Raw genomic sequence first — 24,245 nt, 5'->3', positions numbered from 1 at the left:
GACAGAGATCCTCAACAGCCTCTCTGGAAATGATCTGTGGAAATACTTTGAACGTTGGCAGAAACGTATGCAGCTGTGTGTCAACTCAAAAGAGAACTATTTTGTACGTGATTATAGTTAATTTTCTTAATTTGTTAAATAAAAAGAGTTACAGACACAGTTTTCTTGTGTTTGTGTCAGCCTTCATATGAATGTCAACAACAAGTTGCAAGAAAGACAATAGACTTGCACGAAAGTCAATAAAATGTCAATTTTATTTAAATAACGATAATCCCTCATGTTGCAAATACTGGTGAAAATTGGCTAAAAAGCCTTAAATAATAATATGCCCGTTGTTCATCAAAAATAAAAGCGGCTCTTTGTTGAACATATCTCCAAGTTTCCTTGCCATCTACTTGTTAATAAATATCACTGAAGCAACATTTACAGTACAAAGCTAACACCCAGAAAGTAGTCCATGTGTTCAAGTACAGCATATTTGCTGGTCCTTTTGTGAAATATTGAAATTAAGTAAACAAAACTTTGTCAGGTTGGCATATGGGTTGGCATTGAGTAGCTCCCTGCAGGTCACAAGCTGATCAGGTCCGCCCGAGTGAATGAGAAGTGTCTGAACTCATCTTGGTTGACAGTATGAAACATCTGGTCTTCGATGGGTGTCAGGATGGGCTCCTCTTTGGTGAAGTCTGGGTCAAAGTTGTTCACATCATCATATGATTTCTGAAACACAACAGAGGTTTACTCTGATTAATAAAGGGTCCATGAGGCAACTCTGGGAAACAGTTCTGAACCCCCCCCCCCCAAAAAAAAATTGTTATATTGATTATTGCATATGTCACCAAATGAAACAGACAAAAACTAAAAAGGTCTCCATAAACTGATGAATATAATTATATATTAATCAAAAAAGCACCATACAACTGTTGTCGGACATGGCTTACAAATCATAAGGAGCATTTTCAGCATATTATTGAGCCCACGCCTTCAAGAATTCAGACTGACACAATTTATACTCTGCTTGGTAAACGTTCAACCATACAACTCATTGGACTTCACACCTTCTACCATACTACTTACCAAACACCTGACAAACACCTTCTACCATACCAAGTGAAGATTTATCAAAAAGAAACAAATTTAGCATCATCTCTATCTACGGTATAAAACACACTCTCTGTTGGTTTGTATGTTCTTTATGAAGAGTTTTGTTTTTAGGCTACAGACTTGACATTTAGCAGACAGCTACCTCTCACTACAAGGCATGTTTTTGACACATCATTTTTGTCTTTCGTACCCCAGGGGTGGTGGGGTGGCTCAGATTTGGAATGAGTGGTGAGAAATGCTAGAGTGTGATCAACCAACGGAGACATAGTGCTGCTCAGGCTGTGATGGCGGTGTGGTGTTTAGCGCACTTACATCACAAACAAGACATCCGGGTTTGACTGCTGCCAATTACATTTAAACTTTTCTTTCATCAAACATTTGTCTCTTGATTTGTTTCAAGGCCCCAAGTCACTCAGATGGGACCATATTGATTCTAAAGTGATTTATTGATATGTGGGGTTGTTTGCAATACAACGGAAAAGCAAGAAAATTGTGTACAAAGACACTTTCAAATTCTAACAATACTTCAACACTAAATAAAACAGACTGGAATGTAATAAAGGTTGGTAATACGTAATTTTTACTTCCATTTTTATCTAGCACATTTCTACTTTCTCACCCAAATAACACCAAGTATGTTACTGTAGCTAGCTTAGAATACATATATTAGATTTGACTTGTTAATCCCAGAGAGGAAATGACCTTTTCGCATGACCTTTTTGCAGAGCCCAGGGTCAGCCATTGTACAGCGTCCATGGAGCAATTTTCAGGGTGTCTTACTTAACTGGGTATATCAGATGATTCACCTGACTATAACCACATTGGCAGACACAACCAAGTAGGTATAAATAAATTAGCCCCCTCATATAACTGCCCTTAATTGTGGTCAAAGGAGTGCATACTTAAATTGGTACAACTATATTAAAAGTCTCCTGTAATGGTATATAGATATAAAATAAAACTTTACAGAAGCACAAGAGAAGAAATAAGGTATATATTGTCAAGCATATGCACCTGAAGACCACTTTGCAGGCATTTAGGAGGTAAGCAGTACCACCACAGGACGAGAGGGGGTGCTGGCGCTAACATTATCATCTCTTTTCCCCATAGCCACCCAAGGAGGACACCTAGTTTCACCCACAATGCCCAAGAAGACTCCTCCTCTTCCAGTACAGACTCCATAAAACTGAGTGACTCCTGGAAGGTGGCATCACATCTTGACCCAACAACCAAAGTGGACAAAGCACCCTAGACTGAAACAAGTACTTAAGGCTGCCTGAAGTCACTTTATTTTCTGTTTGTGTACCTCAGTGCCTATAATTGTTCCTTTGTTTTTTAAAAAGGGTGACCCAGCTGGTACCCCAACATTAATTCAGCATATTGTGATTTGCTTTCCCCAGTCACAATATATACGGTATATACTGTATATATATATATATATATATATATATATATATTGTGGTGGATTGCCGGCTTCTTTCTCCGGCCCTCACCCCCAGGCCGCCAGGAAGAGCTCTCCCAGCAGCGTGGACATGCCCCGAGTTCCAGCAGGGCCTCATGGACTATGTAGTTTTTATACACAGCCCTGCTGGATACCTTGGGGGCCACCAGGCGTCGCTGTAGGGGGGCTCGTAGGCTCGCATGTGCCCTATAACCCGGGGGTACGTCACGGTCACGTGACAGGAAGAAACGATGTACTCCCGGGTTGAAGAAAAGGACTGTTTACCCTGACCCGGAAGGGAAAAGGAACTGTGGACTGTTGAATGGGAACACCTCCGGGTCAGGGTGTATAAAAGGACTTTGGGAAGCCCAGTACACTGAGCTGAGCTGTGAGGAAGGGTTGCGAAGTGTCTGGGAGTGTGGAGGATTATTGTATTGTGTATTGATTAATTATATGAGTATTGTGGAGTGGAGGGTGCTTGGTGCACATTATTATTATATAATAAATAATAATTGGACTTTTATCTGGTGTCTGACGTCTGATCCAAGGGTTCAAGGGGTCATGGAGACCTCAAGTTTTTACAATATATATATATATATATATATATATATATATATATATATATATATATATATATATATATATATATATATATATATAAATATAAATATTACAATAAACAAACAACACCCCCCCAACACACAAAAGAACATCTGGCTTGAATAATGAAAAGGTGTCGCTGTCAATAACAGACTTTTAAGATGGTGAGGCCAGTCCTGATGTTCCACAGGTTTACACATAAAGGTGTTAACATTTAACATACAGCAGGTCCAGCTTGCTGCGTCCACAAATTGAAGATGCTGTAAGAAGTTTGCTCCATCCAAAGTTGCCTGGTTGAAGACACACGTGTTCAGAATGACTCATCTTTAGAGTGTTCACAATGGAGTGGATCATTTCTGTTGCCAAGTTTAAAAATAATCATCAACAACATAATGCAACGCCCTCCTAGTCAGTAACGTGGATGAATGAAACTACGCGATTGCTACGCCACGGCTGTTGAACTGAGGAAAGGCGTTGGAAAAAAGATGGACTGATAGTTTCTAAACAGACTTTTAGGACTTCTCTATTCAACTTCCAGGTTGCCGTTAAGAAAGCTAAACATGATTTCTTTACTGATTTAGTATCCTGTCATTCTAAGAATTCTAGGGTCTTATTTAATTCAATTAATGCGGCCATTCACACTCATTCTGTGACGGGATTAAATAGTACTGTTCTTTCATGTGAGCAGCTTCTTTCATTCTTTGTCAGTACAATCCGCTGTGGTATTGTTCCAACTGGCTATGAACGTCCTACTGTTAATCATGGCATTGTCTTGGAATGCTTTGATCTTGTCTCACTTTCACAGTTAAAAAGTACTATTGACACCCTTAAACCTACTCTCAGTCCTCTTGATATTGTACCACCACGCCTCTTAGTTGAAGCCTTTGATGTTTTGGGTCCACCTTTACTAGCCATTATCAATGGTTCTATTAATGAGGGGGTTGTGCCCTCATTTTTTAAACATGCTGCGGCGCGTCCCTGTCTAAAAAAGGCTGAATTAGATCCTGAAGTTTTAGCCAATTTTCGCCCGATTTCCCAATTGCCATTTCTGGCTAAAATATTAGAAAGAATTATTTAAAATCAATTGGTTGATCACTTTAACTCCAATAATTTATTTGAGATCTACCAGTCTGGCTTTGGGTGTTATCATGGTATTGAGACGGCCCTCCTGAAAGTGTTCAATGACTTCTCTATTATTACTGACTCGAGTGGTGCTGCAGTCCTTGTCATCCTTGACCTGTCCGCTGCCTTTGACACCATTGACCATGAGATATTGCTGTTGTGGCTTGAACATCTTGTTGGGCTTAAAGGGGCTGCTCTTAACTGGTTCAGGTCATATCTGATTGGTAGACACTTTTCAGTGACTTTAAATTCCTCTTTTTTGTCTACTGCTTCTTTAAAATCTCGTGTTCCTCAGGGATCCATTTTGGTTCATTTTTGATCCAGTCTTATTCTGTTTCTCCAATATTATATAAATATCTCTACACTGGCTGCCTGTCAGTTTTCGAATTGATTTTAAAATCTTGTTGCTAGTTTTTAAATCTTTACATGGGCTTGCTCCTGCCTATTTATCTGAAATGTGTGCTTTACACCAGCCATCTAGAGTGCTCTCTTGTTGTCCCTCGTACCAAGTGTAAAACTAAGGGGGACAGGGCTTTTGCAGTTGCTGCTCCTCGCCTGTGGAACTCTTTACCTCATTACATAAAGGAGTTGTCTACAATTGAACTGTTCAAAACAACATTAAAGACTCATTTCTACTCACTTGCTTTCCGTGACCTTCAGTAATACTGATGGTTTCCTCATTGTGATTATGTAAAGTTACTTCTATTTATTATTTATTTTATTTATGTTCATTTATTTTTTTTCTATTAATATTAATTGTATGTTTTTTCTTCTATTATTGTGAAGCACTTTGGCCACAACATTCCTATGTTGTTTTAAATGTGCTATATAAATGAATTGACATTGACATTGAATTTAGGCTACATTTCAAAGTCTGGATCATACATTTTAACTTTAACTGTAGGGTACTCACTTTTTCAGTACATCTTATTCACCTAAGTCTCCAGACTGCCTCCTGTTTTTTCCACTTCGTCTGATTATATTAGATGTAAACAGAATCTGAATTAGGAGGGTTAAGCCAGTTATTACTGTTAAAATTATGTTATAAATTGTACTTAATTGAGTCAACATATCCTATTAGCTCACCTAATCTGGTAGATATATGTTACATTGATACATATTTGATCTAAGCAGGGAGTGAAAAATTGGATATAAATGTTAGAAGCCTACCCAGACTTCATATAAATCTATCCAAATTTATACTAAACTACTTAGAAACATTTTAAGTGTTATCAAAATGGGTTAAAATATTTTAGAAGTATAATCTACCTGGACAGAAATAAATTATAAGCTTTATATAACCAGGTATGAAAAAATTGGAAATACAGTAATCCCTCGCTATATCGCGCTTTGCCTTTCGCGGCTTCACTCCATCGCGGATTTTATATGTAAGCATATTTAAATATATATCGCGGATTTTTCGCTGCTTCGCGGGTTTCTGCGGACAATGGGTCTTTTAATTTCTGGTACATGCTTCCTCAGTTGGTTTGCCCAGTTAATTTCATACAAGGGACGCTATTGGCAGATGGCTGAGAAGCTACCCAGCTTACTTTTCTCTGTCTCTCTTGCGCTGACTTTCTCTGATCCTGACGTAGGGGGATTGAGCAGGGGGGCTGTTCGCACACCTAGACGATACGGACGCTCGTCTAAAAATGCTGAAAGATTATCTTCACGTTGCTATCTTTTGTGCAGCTGCTTCCTGAAACGACATGCTGCACGGTGCTTCGCATACTTAAAAGCTCGAAGGGCACGTATTGATTTTTGCTTGCTTGTTTTTCTCTCTCTCTCTCTCTCTCTCTTTCTGTGCTCTTGATGGAGGGGGTGTGAGCTGCCGCCTTCAACAGCTTTGTGCCATGGTGCTTCGCATACTTAAAAGCCCAAACAGCCCTATTGATTTTCCTCTGCCTTTATGACAGTCTCTGCTCCTGACTCCTTTGAAGAGGAAGATATGTTTGCATTCTTTTAATTGTGAGACGGAACTGTCATCTCTGTCTTGTCATGGAGCACAGTTTAAACTTTTGAAAAAGAGACAAATGTTTGTTTGCAGTGTTTGAATAACGTTCCTGTCTCTCTACAACCTCCTGTGTTTCTGCGCAAATCTGTGACCCAAGCATGACAATATAAAAATAACCATATAAACATATGGTTTCTACTTCGCGGATTTTCTTATTTCGCGGGTGGCTCTGGAACGCAACCCCCGCGATGGAGGAGGGATTACTGTATAAACTAACAGGGAATAAGTACAGTATACTTGAAGGCATACCTGGATAGAAATATGGTAAAAATGTCACTAGCTCTAGCTCTACAACTTTCACCTAAATATATAATGGTAAACATTTCATGTTAATGGCTAAATTAGTCAGAAATGTTACTTAACCAGGTTAATACATTAGAAGCTTACCTAAACAAGACTGTAAGTAACGAGAAAAAACTATATTGGAAACTTCACCTAACTGGAATAAACAAATTGATCAGGCAGGGTGTGCATATGTTAGAATTCATTGAAACTGGATATGAATACATTAATCTAACTGGGTATAGGCCTTTAGGAAGTCCTGAGTAAACAGACATAAATGTATCAGACATTTTACATAATTCCCTGCATGGAGTTTGCATGTTCTCCCCATGTCTGCGTGGGTTTCCTCCAGGTGGACTGGTGATTCTAAATTGTCCCTAGTGTGTGCTTGGTGTGTGATTTTCTGATTTGCTTTCCCCAGTCACAATATATACGGTATATATATATACATAAACTCGGCAAAACCCCTAGGGTTTTGCTTCCTAAGGTTGTAATGTTTAGTCAGAGATGATCAGGTCTCAATCGCTTCGCTCAACCCACCTGCCACTTCGCGTCTCTCCCGCTTGCGTTGTGAAGGGGGTTGATTGCACACTAAGGAAATGCGGACGGGTCAGCTGCTGTTGCCAAGGTGTGTGTTCTGCTTCCCACTGTGCTTCAATCATTTAAAAGCCTGTACAGCAGCTGTCCTTCTATCTCACTGCCTTGTCTCGCAGGACGTCATATTGTCTTCCAAGAAGATCACGTCTGGTCTCCCTGGTAGGATTTTTTTTATAATAGAGAGATATAATAGAAGATTGTCTGAATACTTATAAATATTATATGGTAGATATTTCACCTAACTGGGTATAAATGTTTGAAGGTGTGCCTAACTACATATAAAGAAGGTACAAATTTCACATAACTGGGTGAAAAATATTAGTTTTATGTTGTTATGATCTGGAGTCAGGACCATAAAGACAAAGGGTGCGAGTCAGTGCCAGCAAGTGACACATGTACAGTCTTTTACGATATTGACAGGTGGCTCATGTCTCAATCGATACGCATTTTTAGTCAATATTTGACTGGGAATCTGTAAGTCAATTGGAGAAAAGTTGTGAGGAAAGCTGTTGAGCATCCCTCTTAACATCGCCCGAGTTGTAAGAGCTGTTCTGCAAAACTGTGACTCCCAGGAGATGCCACTTCCACTCTGTTCTCCAGGCATGGCACTGTGTGTCTACTGCTTGTTCCCTGATCTGGAAGCTACCTCCATATGGCAACGATGCTGACTTCAAGGCAGCCACAGCGGAGCGGTTACAAACCATGTTTTAATCTTTCTGCACATTATAACAAGTGCATCAGTGTTCATGGGATGATGTTGAAAGTCATAACTTGTTTGGTTTTAATGGTGACTCTTTCAATGGGCTCACAACTTTATTTCATTGCCCCTCTTAGTTACAGTATATTAAAAATCATATCTAGCTTGGTATTAATTTTTTAAATGTGTACCAAATTGAGTGCAAATATATTAAAAACAACAAATAACCAGGCATAAATGCAATAGATGTTTAACCTTACTAGGTAAAAATTATTGTACGTTTCACCTAAGTGAACACAATGTTTTAAAAATCCTGAAGAATCTTTATGTACTGTAAAATTAAAATGCTTATTTATCTGGGATACATTTATTAGAAGACTGATCAGACTGGTAATTGATGATTTGAATATATCTGAGAAATTGTTTTCTATGTTAGACAATTCATCTAATTGGACATAAATATATTCAAAGGTGCATTTGAAGCTTCCTCTAACTAGATGTAAAGCCATGAGACGTTTCACATAACTGTGTGTAACTCAAACCCACAATGTCAAGGGATGTAAGCTTTGAAAAGAGCAGACATGTTTCCAAGGTCAGAAACTGCTTTTCAAATTCTGTGCTATGAGGAATTGATTCTGAATCTCATGTTCATACACCATTTTTCCCATATAATACGTACAATTCTAGGCTTGAATGGTGGCTCCAGCATTCTTTGGTTCAGCATCTTCCAGTCGATTTTACTGAAGAATGGATGATCAGGTATAGCATTCTCACCACCTTGGGCATCAACACATCCCAGTCGCTTGGCAGGATTTTTTGTCAGAAACTGTAAGGAAATTATATAATTAGCTAAATTTTCACAAACAAATGAGCAAAGACAAAGAAATGGCTAAATATTTTAAGTTTGTGAGTGTGGAAAGGTAATGGTTATGATTGTAAGGATGGATGACTGATAAAGAGTACTGTCTCATAAAGACGGAACAGAAGGAGAGCACCACTTTGAGAAATACTAATCACAGTAATCAGTGAAGTACCCCAGTGGTGTAGGTGATGAAGATCTAAAAGAAGGACAGATTGTAGATGGTTTACAGGGCCTTCACTGTTGACTTTAGGAAAATGGATGCAGATATGAAGGTCTTGATTTTGATTCTCAACTCACATGCTGCATTAAGGTCATGGAAAGTGGAAACCTAGAGAGTGAAGATGTTGGGACAACAGGGACTAAGACGAGTCATGTGACAGGACTGCTAGAGCAGTGACATCAAACAGGTCATATAAAATAAAATCTGGGACAAGGGGAGTTGAGACAAGAGTGATATGAGTAGTCAGAAGGGGGGTCTAATAGATTCAAAGGGAGGACATTGAGTAACTCATTAAAACACCAATGGCCATTGTGGTGCCCGGCGGGCGTTCATGCCCGGCCGAGATGCCCAGGAGGACCGGAGGAGGGCTTGTGGATCCTCCGGAACACGAGGGGGCATCCTGCCTGGTTGCTGTGGGGACCACGGGTACAGAGCTTGGAAGCTCATCCCTGTAGGGGCCCGTGGTCACTGCCCGGGGGCGCCCCAATGCCTTGGGAGTGTTGGACCTCAGTACTTCCGCCACACTGGGAAGTGCTGGGGGGAAGGGAATTGGAGACACCCGGTGGACTTCCGGTTTCACTGCTGGAGCTTCCGTCACACAGTGGGTGTAGCTACGAGCCCTCAGGATGCAGCTGGAGCCCTTCCAGGGTGAATAAAAGGGGCCGCCTCCCTCCAGTCAGGGGCAAGAGTCGGGTGGAAGAAGGACGAAGCTTGGTAGAGAGGAGTGGAGGCGGTCCAGAGACTATTAAGGCATTGTGTTGTGGCCAAGGACTTGAGGGGTGATTGGTGCTGCGGCACTGGGTCAGTGCACTGTAAATATGATTAATAAACGTGTGTTGGGTGAAACCATCGTGTCTACCTGTCTGTGTCCAGGCTGTTCCCCACACCATACTGAGAAATCTGACACATTTCAGGTTTTTGGTGACACAGAAATTCATTTTTAATACTTGTGTGGTCTTTAACCAAACTTACTGCTTGCAGAATGTCCACAGCACAGGAGCTCAGCCAGGATGCATAGGTGATCTCCTCATTGAGGATTGACTCAAAGAGGTCATCTTCATTCTCTGCCTCAAACGGTGCATGACCTGACAGCATTTCGTACAGAAGGACGCCCAAAGCCCACCAGTCCACAGAAGGTCCATATAACATCTCCTGTAGGATCTAAAAAGGAAATCAAAAATTGTGCTGGAGCATTATATCTGAAGTAATTAGATGAGTTTGCTTTATGTCATAGAACTATCAACTTCTTTATATAGATAAGAGGCTCAATGCCTTAGGAGAACTCAAGCTTTGGAAACAATTATGAGACAGCAGGAACTAAGCTAATGGCCGCCACTTTGTCATGAGAATTCAAACTCTTTACTCCACACACACCCTGTTATTGCCCCTTGCTATCTCTAAAAGTAACAAAAACATTGATTCACGGTATCAGAAAATCATATTCTATCAATTTCCTGAATTTACTTTAAAAAATAACATCACCTGGTGCATTTTCTATTATGCAGCCCCAACGATGGGGACACTCAGGAAATCTCTTTGCACTCTCTACTAATATTAAGCAGAGGGCCTAAAGCTGGTCCATATGCTCAGAAGGTCATCTCAAAGTTGGTTCTGCTACAGTTGTAAGCCTAGAGTGCAGGTGAGGAGTGGCCCATGCTGTGGTCTCTCTGGACTAAACTGGAGTGACACACACAAAACTATCTGCATTGACTTTCATTGATGGAAAGGTGGGGTGCCAGAAGGTCTTGACACATGGCTATGTGCCAATAGAGGAAGCTCCAAGGGGTTCTGGGAATAATATGATGAATCACAATGGGCTCACTCCTAGAAAAGTTTAATTTTGAAATTAAACATGTTTATATTTAAAACAGTAAAACAAATTTCACCTTAAAATCTGTGAAACAAACACCATTAATTGTGCCTAAAATAGCCTACTCTGCCTAGTGGCTTTGTGGTGGCTTAGCATTTCTAGGGGTGGCTTTAGTGCCCACAAGTCCCCAGAATCCCTCAAGTTGCCCCACCATGGCACTGCTTCTGCTAGTAATTTTATGTGAAAGAGTTGTAATGAGAAAGTCACAACACAGTCTCCTTGAAGCGGACCAGCCAAAGAAAACATAAAGGGTCTTACTGAAGTCAGGGTCAATCAAGGGGAGTTTACCTCAGGGGCAATGTAGTCGGGCGTTCCACAGAAGGTCCCTGTTGCCATCCCTTTAAACATTCCTTCCTTGCACATCCCAAAGTCAGCCAGCTTGCAGTGGCCATCCTTGTCCAGTAACACATTGTCTAGTTTGAGGTCTCTAGGAGGAGAACAGAGAGAATTTGCATGTAGGGTGAACATGACTGAGATCCATCTCCTTTCATGAAGCTTCAGTGGTAACCAATAGCTTGTGTCAAAGATTTGATGACCAGAACATCCTTATACTTGCACCTTAGGACATGTCTCCATTTGAAGACACCCTAATGCTAACAACAATGCAGTTCATGAATGTGTCATTATGTCTGACCAAATATCCATTGTAAGAAGACGCTATATAGCGCCTGACCTGACACAGATTGAACACGGGAGGCATGTGTAATATAAAAAGACTTTTATTTATCTTCAGCTGGAGGACACGTCTTCCCCGTAAACCCCCCAGCCACAACACAGTCCCAAGCACTGCTAACCACCAGTACCACACAAATACTTTCTCCTCCTTGGTACCACCACTCCTCTCTAGCAACCTTGTCCTCCTCCACCTGACTCTGGCCCCTGAGTGGTGGTCGCTGGCTCCTTTTATAGATCATCTGGAAGGGCTCCAGGTGTTTGATCACCGAGTTCCGGCGGCACTTCCAGGTGTGATGAATTTGTTGCCCACATAGGTTCAGGAGTCCCAAACACAGCACCCCCTGGCGGTACCTGCGGGACCCAACAGGGCTGCCCCCAACTCCAAGGCAGGAAAGAAACCCCGGGCAGGGCGACAGCCCACCGCAGGTCTGACCAAATAGCTAGCTCTAAATCAGAGAGCCAAGGAACTCCAGTCTTTACTGACTACAACATCAGTTCAAGTTGTAGATTGTATTTGTTTTTATGTAGCATCTTTCACCTATTAACACAAGCACATAGTAATGTAAATACAGGTTTATATTATATTTGAAGGGTAGAGCCCAATTTCATGTACCCCTAACCTGTGGCTTGTTTAAGACACTAATTTGAAAAGCAATGGGACTACAAAGGTGAAAGTAAAAAAATAATAACCATTCTTTTACTTCCAAAGACCAATGTATTCCAATATATAGAACGAAGAAGGACTGGGCAAAAAGTGATATACCATATTTAAATGAAATGTATGTTGGGGGGTAGCATACCATTACAGTGGTTAGTGCTGCTCCCTCATGGAGCCAGTGTCCTGGCTTCAGACCTTACAACTTGTTGTTCAATATGGGGAGTCTGCATGTTCTCCTTTTACCTTTATGAGTCTTTCTTCAGGTACTCCAGCTTTGCTTGCATAGTACTGGTTTTGCTGGCCAATTCTAAATCAGTTCAGTATGTGATAATGGGCAATATGATGGACTGGCATCCCATCCAGTGTGTCATGCATCTGGTTCAGCTAGGAGGAGCCCCGGTCTCGTGATCTTGAATTTGAGTGAGCAATTTGAGAATGTTATGTTATGTTATAGGAAATATGGCTCTGTGATACGACAAAAGGGCTTCCATCTAAATTACACTGAGTATCAAACTTAACATATTTTGATGTTTTCTTAGAGACACAGGCAACAAGCAGTTTGCATTTCTATTGCCACTGTCACATCGCATCTCTTTCCATGAGAGAATAAAGGTGCATTGAAAGACCCAGTCTGCCATAAATAAAGTCATTCTAAAAACACATCACACCACCATCACATGGGGTGATGTGCACAGACCGTGCTTGTAACAAAAAAATTTCTTCTTCAGATGCCAAGCAGACAGTCTGTGCCTACTGCAGTGTGGAAGTATATTTTTAAAATTCAAACTGAAACTGCTAAAAGATGTGTGAGAAAAAAAATCAACAAATAGAGTCACCAGCAAAGCTGTTTGCTTTATTAGGCATTAAACTGTGATGATCCAGCTGCTCAAGCAATCCTCAGCTGGCAAGCGAGCCGCGTCCACAGCATTAAGGTCTGCTGCTGCTGCCACTTGGCCAGAATACAGCACTCGCACCTCCCACTTCTCGGAACATTTAACACATAAGCTGAGATTCTGGAAAAAGTCAGATGGGGACACTGAAAATCTTCACTTCTGAGAAAGGAAGCAGGCAGTACAATAGGGAAATAGAAAGAATGACAGACATTTGAATATTAATAGTGGTAAAACTGTGCATCAACTTTTAACAAAAAAAGGAGACAGGCAGGCAGGCAGGCAGGCAGGCAGGCAGGCAGGCAGGCAGGCAGGCAGACAGACAGACAGACAGACAGACAGACAGACAGATAGATAGATAGATAGATAGATAGATAGATAGATAGATAGATAGATAGATAGATAGATAGATAGATAGATAGATAGACTATAGGGTGACCCTGAGTTTAGCAGTGATATGTTAATGCTTTTGAGCTCAGGTCAGACAGGGCGCCTTTTTTATATGGCTGTTAAGAAAGTAAGTTACCATATTTAAATATGTGGTGTGCAAATGAATAAGGAGTTAGTGTGGACATATCTGGCAGTTGAGGACCTCCCTGAAAAATATGAATCTTACAGATTAAGAGACAACTTTACATTTTACACATGTGACATATGTACTAGTTTTTGTAGTGTTTCCCCAAACTTCTCTTAATCTGCCATTGTATGACTGAGTATAAAGTACCTCTTTGTTAACTCCAGTATTCACTTAGCAAAAAAACCAAACACAAAGTCGATTGTTAACACTTTTATGATTTTGTGTGGTTTTCCATTTCTTCAGTGGAACAAAATAAAAAGTGAAATGTAATATGAAGGAAATGGGAGATCATAATTTGGTAACCAATTAGCCATAAGCATATGAACAGGCACATCATGAAATAGCTACAGTTTCTAAGACAAATGTAAAAGAAATAATGGACACATGCTGTAAAATAAAACCTCTTTTTAAAAAAGAAAAAAAGAAAAAAGAAAGACCTTGTTCTTCTATTAAATGTGATCGACAGCAGACGGTTATTGTTCATGAGGCACATGGCCATTGGCCACCTTTCCTCCAGGAAAAAGAACAAGTAATTGCAGTTCAGATTTCTTAAACACAACATTTTTCAAAGAAGTACCTGATAGATAGATAGATAGATAGATAGATAGATAGATAGATAGATAGATAGATAGATAGATAGATAGATAGATAGATAGATAGATAGATAGATAGATAGATAGATAGATAGATAGATAGATAGATAGATAGATAGATAGATAGATAGATACTTTATTAATCCCAATGGGAAATTCACAGTGATTGGTGATGTTACATCTGTGCTTAATCCTTAAGCTAAATGTATTGGCTGAATCAGAACATGATAGATAGTGGAACGTTGTGGTAGTTTGCTGATAAATTGCCGTGTTAGAGAAATATTGAATCATTACAATCTTTCCGTAATGCAGCCATGAGATTTTTACCAAGACAGACATGCTGAGTTACAAGCACATCTATCTTTCTTAAATTTCTACATAAGTTAAATTGCTTTTATTTTTTACTTTTTAGGATCTGAATGTGATGTCACTTATCCGCTGCTATTTTAAGAAGCTGGAGAAGTGAGCTGCTGTGACTGAGTTTCAAACACAACACCATGGAACTGCTCAGATGGGATTGGGCAGAGACAGAGACCAGATTGCTTGCATATAATGAGAACTATCGCTGCATACTGGTAGAGTAAGAAATGGTGATTACCTTGTATAGTAATGAATGAATAACCAATATTCTTTATTTATGGAATAGAACAGTAATGATATCATTACTAATAAATTAAATAAATGCATACACATCTAATACTATACCTTTCCTACAATAACAATCATCCATCCAACCACACCCACATCTGACCCCACCCCATCCTGTGTCCTGCAGTAAGGTACACTTGCTTCAGTGTGCACAACTACAGGTGTTTCACTGCTTTGACAGCAATGTAGCTATTGAAAGAGTAAAAAAAATATAAAAAATATACACATTTAAGAAAGCACTCTCAAGGTAAAACTGACAGAGTAAACTAGTTCGTAGTTGTAGCCACAAATGTTTCTGTTTCAAGGTAGATGACTTTACATTTCAAAAATGTGTACGGTGTGCTGTATTCAAGATATCTCAATGAAAATTGACCTGTACTAACAAATTTCCTTGAAGAATAAGTATGCCAGGTTTTAACAAAATCGGCCCACTGGGAGCCCAGTTGCTTTACACCAACAGATGGGCAGACACACAGACAGACAGACATGGCTATCACAGTAGGCGTTTTCTATTTTATATGTGAACACACCTAAAAGTGCCTAGCCTAGGTTGTGATGTTCAGTCACTTGTTCTCTTTGTTGTTTTATTCAAGTTCTGTTATTTCTCCCTATGGGATCTATAGACTCTTTGCACGGGTAATGGGGGCTGCGCAAAAGAGGCTGTTTTGTGAGGTGACTGCAGGGGGTTACTTTGTCAAAGTAAAATTCTCTGCAGGAATTAAATTGTTTATGTGTGGACAACAAGGACAATCTGCTGTTTTATGACTGAAGTATTTTTTTAGGAGAACACATACATGAAATAAGCCAGGTTTGTATTAGAGAACAGACATACACTTGTTTCTTTTTTTATGATGATTTTCTAGCATATGTTCAGTTTCTGCTGAAAAAAGGGTGTCACAGATGGCCGGGGTCTTTGTCTGGCCAGGACGTCTCTTCACTGAGGGAACGAGGGGAGCAAGCACGGACAGAACAGTACCTCCCCTGGGACGCTAGATGGCAGTCCCCATGGGTGGCAGTGGTGCCTCAGATTCCCGCAGGGCTCCATGGGAGAAGGAATTCTCTATAAACCTGTTGGGATCTGGGGGTGCCACCATGGAGTGCTGCAGTTGTTCCTGAGCCCGTGTGGGCAATACTTCCGCCACACTTGGAGGTGCAGCCGGAAATAGGTCATCAAACACCTGGAGCACTTCTGGGTGGGCTATAAAAGAACACCACTCCGGGAGCCAGAGTCGGGAGGAGGGGGACTAATCTTGCAGGAGAGGAGTGGAGGAGAAAGAAGGAGAAAGTAAAGTATTGTTTAGAGGTGATTTGTGCTTTGGACTGTGTTGTGGACTCGTTGGGATGGGGAAGATGTTCCACATGAGCAAAGAAAAATAAAAAGCCTCTTTGTTTTTATAAGTGTGCCTCCTGTGTCTGTCTGTGTCGGGTTAAGCGCTGGTGTAGTGCCATCATAATCACAAGGGATAGAACTAACTTTACTTCATGAAGGAGTTGTTGTGCTGTGCTCTACAGGTAATGGGTTATAGTTTGCCCTCGGCCTTTGCTACACACCTAGACATCAAGACCGTTGATGAAAAAAGGGAGGCCGGCTAAGAAAATAACTGTAGATAATTGCTACTAAATTAACTTCTGATTACTCACTTTTATTTCAGGTTTTCCTTCAGTTAAATTACAATTTTTTATTGTCAGCCCAAATGATTATGCTGTAAACAAATAATCTCAATATTCTTGTTAAAAACAAACAATAGTTAACACAGTAACTGTGAGAGATAAGGAAATGTTCACACCTCAAAAACAGGTAGCATTATTTACTTATATTTTATACATTTTTATATTTCTTTTATACATTTCTATTTTACATACATAATTGTATGTAGTTAAGACCTGGGTCATTATTAGATTATTTTGAAATAAAATGACAAAGATGTGAAGTAATACACATCATGCTAAAGTGAAATTTATTGATTGTAACAGTAAAATCAACAAATCTGCAAAACTATTATGAGTATAGCCGCTGTGTAATTAACATAATGATCCGTTGTCTTTTTCTGGAGCTATCTTGTCACTTACTAAGCAGACATAAACATGCTATCTGTTGAAGATGGTGCTCTCTCACAACTGTCCATTTCCAGAAAAAATTCTAAAAAAAGGGAAGCTGGCTGGGAAGATGGACCCTCATTAACAATGTCACTCAAGTCTAATTCTGGGTTATTACAGTGACCACATGAGGCTAGACTGACTGAACCACCTCAAATAACCTAAGAAGCAAAGGAAAAACAAAAAAGTGTGATTTAAGAGAAAGCCTGGAAATACAACTCAGGGTGTGTGTCTCTCTGCACGTCTTCGAAGCTGCAGCAGTGCCAGTTGTTTTTGGCTCTATACAAACTATCCCAGCACCACAGTGGGCAGTATAAACCTGAGAACGACATTCATAAGTACACTGGCAGGAGAAAAATATAACGGGAGTCAGGAGAAAGTAAACAACAATTAGAGAGCAATGAGTAAAGGGTACCTAACAGAGAGCGTGAGAAACAGCAGCCTCAGTCTTCATAACAAAGTGGCATGTGCCGGTCCTTTCTGGATACATCCAGCATCCACAAGCCAGCGTCTGATCCACTGTGCTGCTTATGCATTACTTATACAGGAACTGAACTAACATCTGAAAGTCCCGAGACTTATTTCAATGCCAGGCTCCTCCAAGGTGAGATTTGAGGCACAGTGGTTGGCGCTGTCTCCTAAAACTTCATTACCTAGTCACTGCATGAATGGAGTCTGCATGTTTTCAACTGTGGGTATTTCCCTGGGCACTCCAGGTTCCTAGAAGATCTTAAAGATTTGTGTCATATCTTCTTGGGCAACTCCAATTGCTCTTGGAATGATTGGGTGTGTCCAAGGCTGGTACCACCTTTGTGCCCAAAACTAACAAGAATAGGTTTCAACTGTTGGCAAGCATGAATATTAATGAGAAGATTCAGAGAAGTACTGAATGAAGACAAATATGTTTCTTTCTCCATTCTGACAAACTTTGAGTTGTCATTGACACTCGCACAAGTAGATTCTGAGACAGCTTTTATTCCTGGGAAATTAAGGATTCTTAACAGCTACACATACTGACAACTGCTTGACAATACTTGATGTGTGTTCTTCAACAGTATATATCATCTAAGGCAGTTTGAAATACTCCATGGTAGTTAGGGGGTCCCGTTAGTGCTCCATTGTTGGCCTTACTCTGGTACAATGGAAAATATAATAAATTAGCCATGGAGAATGCTAACACTTACCGTATGCAAATGTTAATTCGATGAATTATGCCACATACGGATACACAATCTGCAAACACAAATCATGCCACCTTCTACTTCTGACCAGCATGAAGCATATCCGGATCTTTTCACAACACTGGCATATCCAGATCCTGTGTGCGCAATGCGAAAATGGCTATTTCATCACGTAGATGAAGCAATTCACTACCCAGCCATCATCACAGTCCATCATCACTGTACTCAGCATTACTGTGACCAAGGTAAGCACTAATGGCTGCATGGGATGCTATTGCTACTTTTTCACTTAAACTCTTCTTCTTGAATCCTGCCTTGCTTTCCTGCCAGATGGGCTGTTGCCACTCAAGCATCAAGCCCCCCTACAGTGCAGATGAAAAGCTGTCTGCTGGCAATTATAATACTTCTTTGCAAACATAATTAGGAGAAATGAGTGATTTATAACACCATAATGTGATTATAATATTTACATCCAAGGGCCGCACATAATTTTGATTATCAGGTTTTCAGGGAGTCCAAAAGGTTAACTTAGGGGGTCTTCATTTTGCATCTAAGTCTAACGTTGCTTTCATTGTCTGTTGTTTGTATTTCAACACGGTCACAGGTAAGAATCTCACTGTACATTGCGCACATTACAATAAACTTCAACTTGAACTTGAGCTCGAACCACGTACTGACAAAATCTCCAAATTCATAGGCTCCCAGCTGCCTTGCCCTAAACTGAATTTGCACCACTTACAACGTGTCATCTGCCCCTCACACTGACACATCTGCTTTACACACCTAATTTCCTTTATGCACTCAACAATAGTGTGCTGGGTGGCCTGAGACCTCCACAGTGATGTGCAGAGATAGCATACAGTAACACAAACCTGTTTTCTGAATCCTATAATCTCATTGTAGGATTGCTGGGAAATTTGAGCCCAGGCAGCATCAGGTATAAAGCAGGAAGCAACAATGGATGGGAAGCTAGATCATTAGAGAAAAAATTCACACACTCACAGGTACTCATAATTTAAAGTTACCAATTCAACTGAAATGCACATCCTTTGGATGGGGCGGGGGGACCAAACTCATCAGAGAAAAACCAATGCAGACACAAGGAGAATGGGTGGGCCAATTCTACACTGAATATGGTTGTACTGGGAATTAAGCTTGGCTCTCTGTATGTACGAGGTCTAACTTCTGTCCCACTGTTCCACCCTTTGTAAACACAAATGTATAATAAAATAGCTTTGTGAGATGGTGCTAGGTGGAAAGAGGTCCCCAATTGATGTTCATCTGCTTATGTCGAAATAACTGCAATGTATGAAGGCCACAATAAGAAACACGACTACGGAAGCAAAGCAAAGCCACAGGCCAGGTGTCTTCAAGTTTGAGGGAGGATAACACACAGTGAGGTCTAACAACTCAAAGATCTTTTCTTGCATTTAATAATAAAAACAACTTTAAGCCCCAGCAAGTGTTTATCTTCACTGGTGGTCTCACAGTAGCAACCTACTGACAAAGCTGACAAGAACAATCAGAGCTCTTTCATGCAAAAAAAGGAAAGGCCTAGCTGTGCCTAGACTAGCTGCTCAGAGTCAGGCTGTGAGATCCAGGCAATTTCGCCAACTGGGTAATGACACAGGATAGGATATGGAGCTGAATAACCACAAACTCTCTGAACCACAAATAAGCATTTAATCATGGCACACTTGTGATAAAGGGATTATGGCTAATGATACGTATGAAGAAGGCCAGCAAATTTTAGATCTCACGTAAGAAGTAAATTGGGGTGATTTCACATAGGACATTGTTGGTTTTGAATTAACAATAATGGGATGGACCTGCAGGACAGAAAGCCAGGCTTTTAAGATGAGATTGTGACAGAGGGCTGGCCATTTTAGGTATCCGTGATGTGGGCACAGTTTGGATTAGGAATAAGATGGCATGAAAAGGAGTTAGACTGACCTTGTTAGCTAATATAAGTAAGGTGTGGGGTGGTGAAGTGGGCACTGCAAAATTTAGACAGAAACTCAGAAAATATTAGACAATGTCATGAACTAGCTGTCCCAAAGCACATAAGCCCTAATAAATTCCAGAAACACTTCCAAAAAATCCCACTAGAGGGGGATATCATTCTAAAACAGCAGTTAGTAATAAGGGGAAGCACCATTATTAGATAGATAGATAGATAGATAGATAGATAGATAGATAGATAGATAGATAGATAGATAGATAGATAGATAGATAGATAGATAGATAGATAGATAGATAGATAGATAGATAGATAGATACTTTATTAATTCCAATGGGAAATTCACATTCTTCAGCAGCAGCATACTGATACAATAAATAATATTCAATTATATTACTTTATTTTCACGAAATGGTCTTCAATAACAATGAAGGTCCATGGAGCATAAGACGCTAAAGAATTGCACAAAAACACTAAGGCAGTCCAAAGCAAACAAAGTCCCACTAAAGTAAAGCAGAAATGCAGTCAAAAACAGAGCAATTATGCTACAAAATCCAGCAAATCAAAGAAAGACAACTAAACTCACCAACTCCCTAGCATATTCAAAATGAGCCACCAGGAACTGTGGAAGACCCTCTGCATTTTGGAAGGCAGTTCCTGGTGGTGACTGGCAGGTGGCCTCACCTCCTGGGGGACCACTGACACAACAACTTGAACATAAAAAAAGGTAGATCATATACACAAACAAAACCAAAAATAAAGAATGGTGCACAATAACAACATAAATCAAAGAATCAAAAATTAACAAAAGAGATACGCAACATGCCAGGCCAGGGGAGGAACCTTGGTTGAGAAATGACAGGAGAACACCATACAATGTCATGGGCTTTACTGTCCATGAGGGTAACAATATAAATAGTGGTGTAAACAGATGGATATACACTGATCAACTCCCAAAGGTGTGTAGGATTCTGAGTGAAAATCCACAGGTTAAGTTTGATGCCACCTGCATGGCAAGTAGCCACAATGCATGGGATAGCTTAATGGTTAAGGCAAAGAAAGCTGTAGCTTCAAGTGTCCTCATAAACAATCTGGCCCTCTGTGCTTTATTTCTGTGCTTTAGATGTGCACTACTTTCAACTAGCTTTGCTCTTGAAAAGAGCTATATTAACCAGGGGTATGAAACTCAGATCCTGGTTGGCCCACTGTAGCTGCAGATTTTCATTCCAGCCACTTTTTTAATTAGTCACCTACTCCTTTTGTCTACTTTTTAAGATTCAGATTCCTGACTTGTTCTTTTGTCCTTAACCAGTAGCCAACAACACTGAGTCAACAGAAGACCAGCTAATTTGGTTCTCTTTGCACCTATGAGTCTATCATAGAGTCTCGGCTTCAAAAAAAAAACAAAATGAAAAGAAAAAAAGAGAAGGTCTGAGAAGCATGGATCCAGCCTGACCCACAAGAACCTTTAATGTTTGCTTCGGAAAATAGCATCAGCCATATTGAAAATGTATATCTATGTCAGAATAAGCAAACTAGCAAGTCATGGTGGCCCACCAAGAACCCAGATTGAGATCTGTTGGCTTGCTTTGCATCTCAGTATTTCTTGCCTGCTGGACAAGAAAGAAAGCAATACGTAATGGTTCTCACCATCAAATGCAAGCCTAATAAAATTAGCCTCCTTAATGTTATGCTTACTCCCAGAAAAAACAAGCCCAAAACATTGATTTTTTTTCAAGTAGAAAAAAATCTGGATGTGAGCGTTAGTAGACTTTGCGCCCTAGGAACCAAGTTACCAAACTATTCTACAACATTTCGGTAATTATTTATTGCTCTGATGCTGATCTTACTGATCATAAAATAGGCCATTACGATAGCAATTGACAAGAAGAATTCATAATTAATCGCAGAATTATGGTACTTGAGGGTTCCTCTAGGGTGCCTCTTTCTCTTGCACAATTTGGCTCAAAAACTAATCAGCGCACTGACATCTCATAACAGGCTTAAGTCTGAAGTTTAGCCATTTTAGCTCTAGACTGTCCTCAAGAAACTGTGACACACAGACAGACACACAAACAGACACATACACACCCATCATCAAGATATCAATGTTTTTGATATCAGGGGACCCTCAAACGTTGAGATCCATCAAAATCCGGAGATCAAAATTTTGGACAAATCTAAAGCTTTCGCTGCTCCCCCATAGACATATAGGTTATAGTGGGGGGAGGGCGTAAAGCAAAAATATTATTGAGTGTAAGAGAAATATGTAAATACTAATATAAATACAGCAGAAAATGTTGGTCAAGTGTCCACTGTTGTACTGATGCAGAGTTAGTACACGTCCTTTATATGACATGTTTTAAAACAATGCACAGCCCAACGTCACAATCAGGAGCATTTCTTTGGCACTTTTCTTATAACATTTCTTGTTGCTTGAGCGTGAAAGGGTAGAATGTCAGTGCCTGACCTGCACGATAGACGTGCCCCTTGTATTATTGTAGGCTACCACAGTGCAAGGGTTAGTAACTTTCACATTTCCTCTGAAAAGACAGTTGCTTCATTGTGAACAGTGCTTGGGCGGCTAACGTCCTTCTAATCCTTCTACTTGATTGCATTCATTTTGTCTTTTTATTACACACCTACTTGCACAACGGTGAAGCTTCACAAGATCGAATTTACCAGGCCTATTACAGTGGTTCAGTTATATGGATCAGTTTCACAATCCATATCCACGTCTAATGACATTATCGTCAGTTTCACTTGATTCAACTAATGGTTCAGTTTCAGTTTGATCGAAAACTGGCTTCACAGCTTCTTGTTTACACCCCATTGTATTTTGGTTGAAGGCTTCACTCTATTCATGAATACTGATGAATTGCCTTAGACTGGCAAAACACAAAGAAACATTCATGATTTTTTGCAGTATGTTGTTATTTCATCCACTTCATGTCAGCAGAATACTCTCCCAAACATTATTTGGGCTATACACTGCTAAGCAGATCATTACACGTCATCCCAAGTCCGACTCAGGCTTACCCTTATTAACATAGAATTTGGGGTTAACACCTAGGAGATTAAGGCAAAATCTTGCATGTTCCTTTACCATCAGTAATTGGCTCCTAGTAAAGGAAGTGGCAGGAATGAAAACCTGCAAGCACTGTGAAAATTCAGGGTTTGATTTTGACAGCTCTGATCTAAACTTGATCTTTATGACTGATAAGCTTTTAAGATTCCTACCATATGGAGAAGAACAGTCCTATCATGTGAAGCTGTATCATTTAGCATCTGAGTAACGCAGCATGTCATGAAGTATCCAGCTTTTGAAGAGCTTCAGCATGACATGGGATTCACTTCAAGTACTGTCCACTCTGCTGACCTGAAGGAGACTATATATGATTACAGAAGCCCAGTGTTATGCTTACAGTTGAACCTCATGCATCAAAGGCTTACTGGATGAACGTATTCACTGTTAACCTCCAAGCAGCCTTACTGACGAGGAGGTAAGTTTTGTGTAGTTCTGTGACTGATGTTTGTCTTCAGTATCAAAAGATCAAACTGAGTAAAGATAGGACATGAACATGGACATGGAACATCTTAGACTAGTTTAGGCTGCACCAACCCTTCACCTTGCTTTGGTTACTTGGGCCGCTTTTCCATGAGACAGACAGGCCCACACATCTCCCCACTTCTTCTAAAAGCCATGTTACTTCTCCACTAAAGATGTGCTGGCTCTTCTCAGGTCATAGGGGTCCTGTATATACCTATTGTAGCTGTCAACCTGCCTCCGCCATCGCGTCTCCTGTAGTAACCAACTGGATTCACCTTCATTATCCAAACACCTTTCTGTAAAGATATATGGAAATTTTACGTATTTCTTACCCGATAAATCTTCCTCACAGAGTTTTGGGGGTTTTTGAACATCCGAGATTCAGTATTTATAATTTTATCCTTTCTAGACTGTGCTTCGAAATAAGGTGCCTTTGTAATGGTTATGATTTTACTTGGGCAGTACCATTTTGTGGGAACTGTCGTCAGGATGCGACAATAGGTTACTAAGAGCATGTCTTGGGAAGTTGTGCAATGATTCATGGTAAAAAAAAAAAAAAACTTGGGAAGTTGTACAATGATTCATGGTAAAAAAAAAAACAAAGTGTATC

At 40.2% G+C, this 24,245-nt stretch overlaps 1 protein-coding gene across 1 annotated transcript in view; it reads right to left on the bottom strand.

Annotated features, from left to right (window-relative positions):
* Nucleotides 1-236: 236 nt before the first annotated feature.
* Nucleotides 237-24,245, bottom strand: part of LOC114666611 (protein kinase C eta type-like) — a 111,819-nt gene continuing 87,810 nt past the window's right edge. Inside the window, exons 11-14 of the mRNA XM_028821532.2 lie at nt 11,095-11,233; nt 9,909-10,097; nt 8,534-8,680; nt 237-717 (exon numbers count right to left, since the gene is read on the bottom strand). Of these exons, the coding sequence (XP_028677365.1) occupies nt 568-717; nt 8,534-8,680; nt 9,909-10,097; nt 11,095-11,233 (625 nt within the window). The 3' untranslated portion in view covers nt 237-567. The remainder of the gene's footprint in view (nt 718-8,533; nt 8,681-9,908; nt 10,098-11,094; nt 11,234-24,245) is intronic.

This window comes from Erpetoichthys calabaricus, chromosome 16 (assembly GCF_900747795.2).
Source record: "Erpetoichthys calabaricus chromosome 16, fErpCal1.3, whole genome shotgun sequence".
Taxonomy (NCBI): Eukaryota; Metazoa; Chordata; class Cladistia; order Polypteriformes; family Polypteridae; genus Erpetoichthys; species Erpetoichthys calabaricus.
Note: the sequence above shows the minus strand (reverse complement) of the source record. Positions and strands in the feature narration are given on the sequence as shown.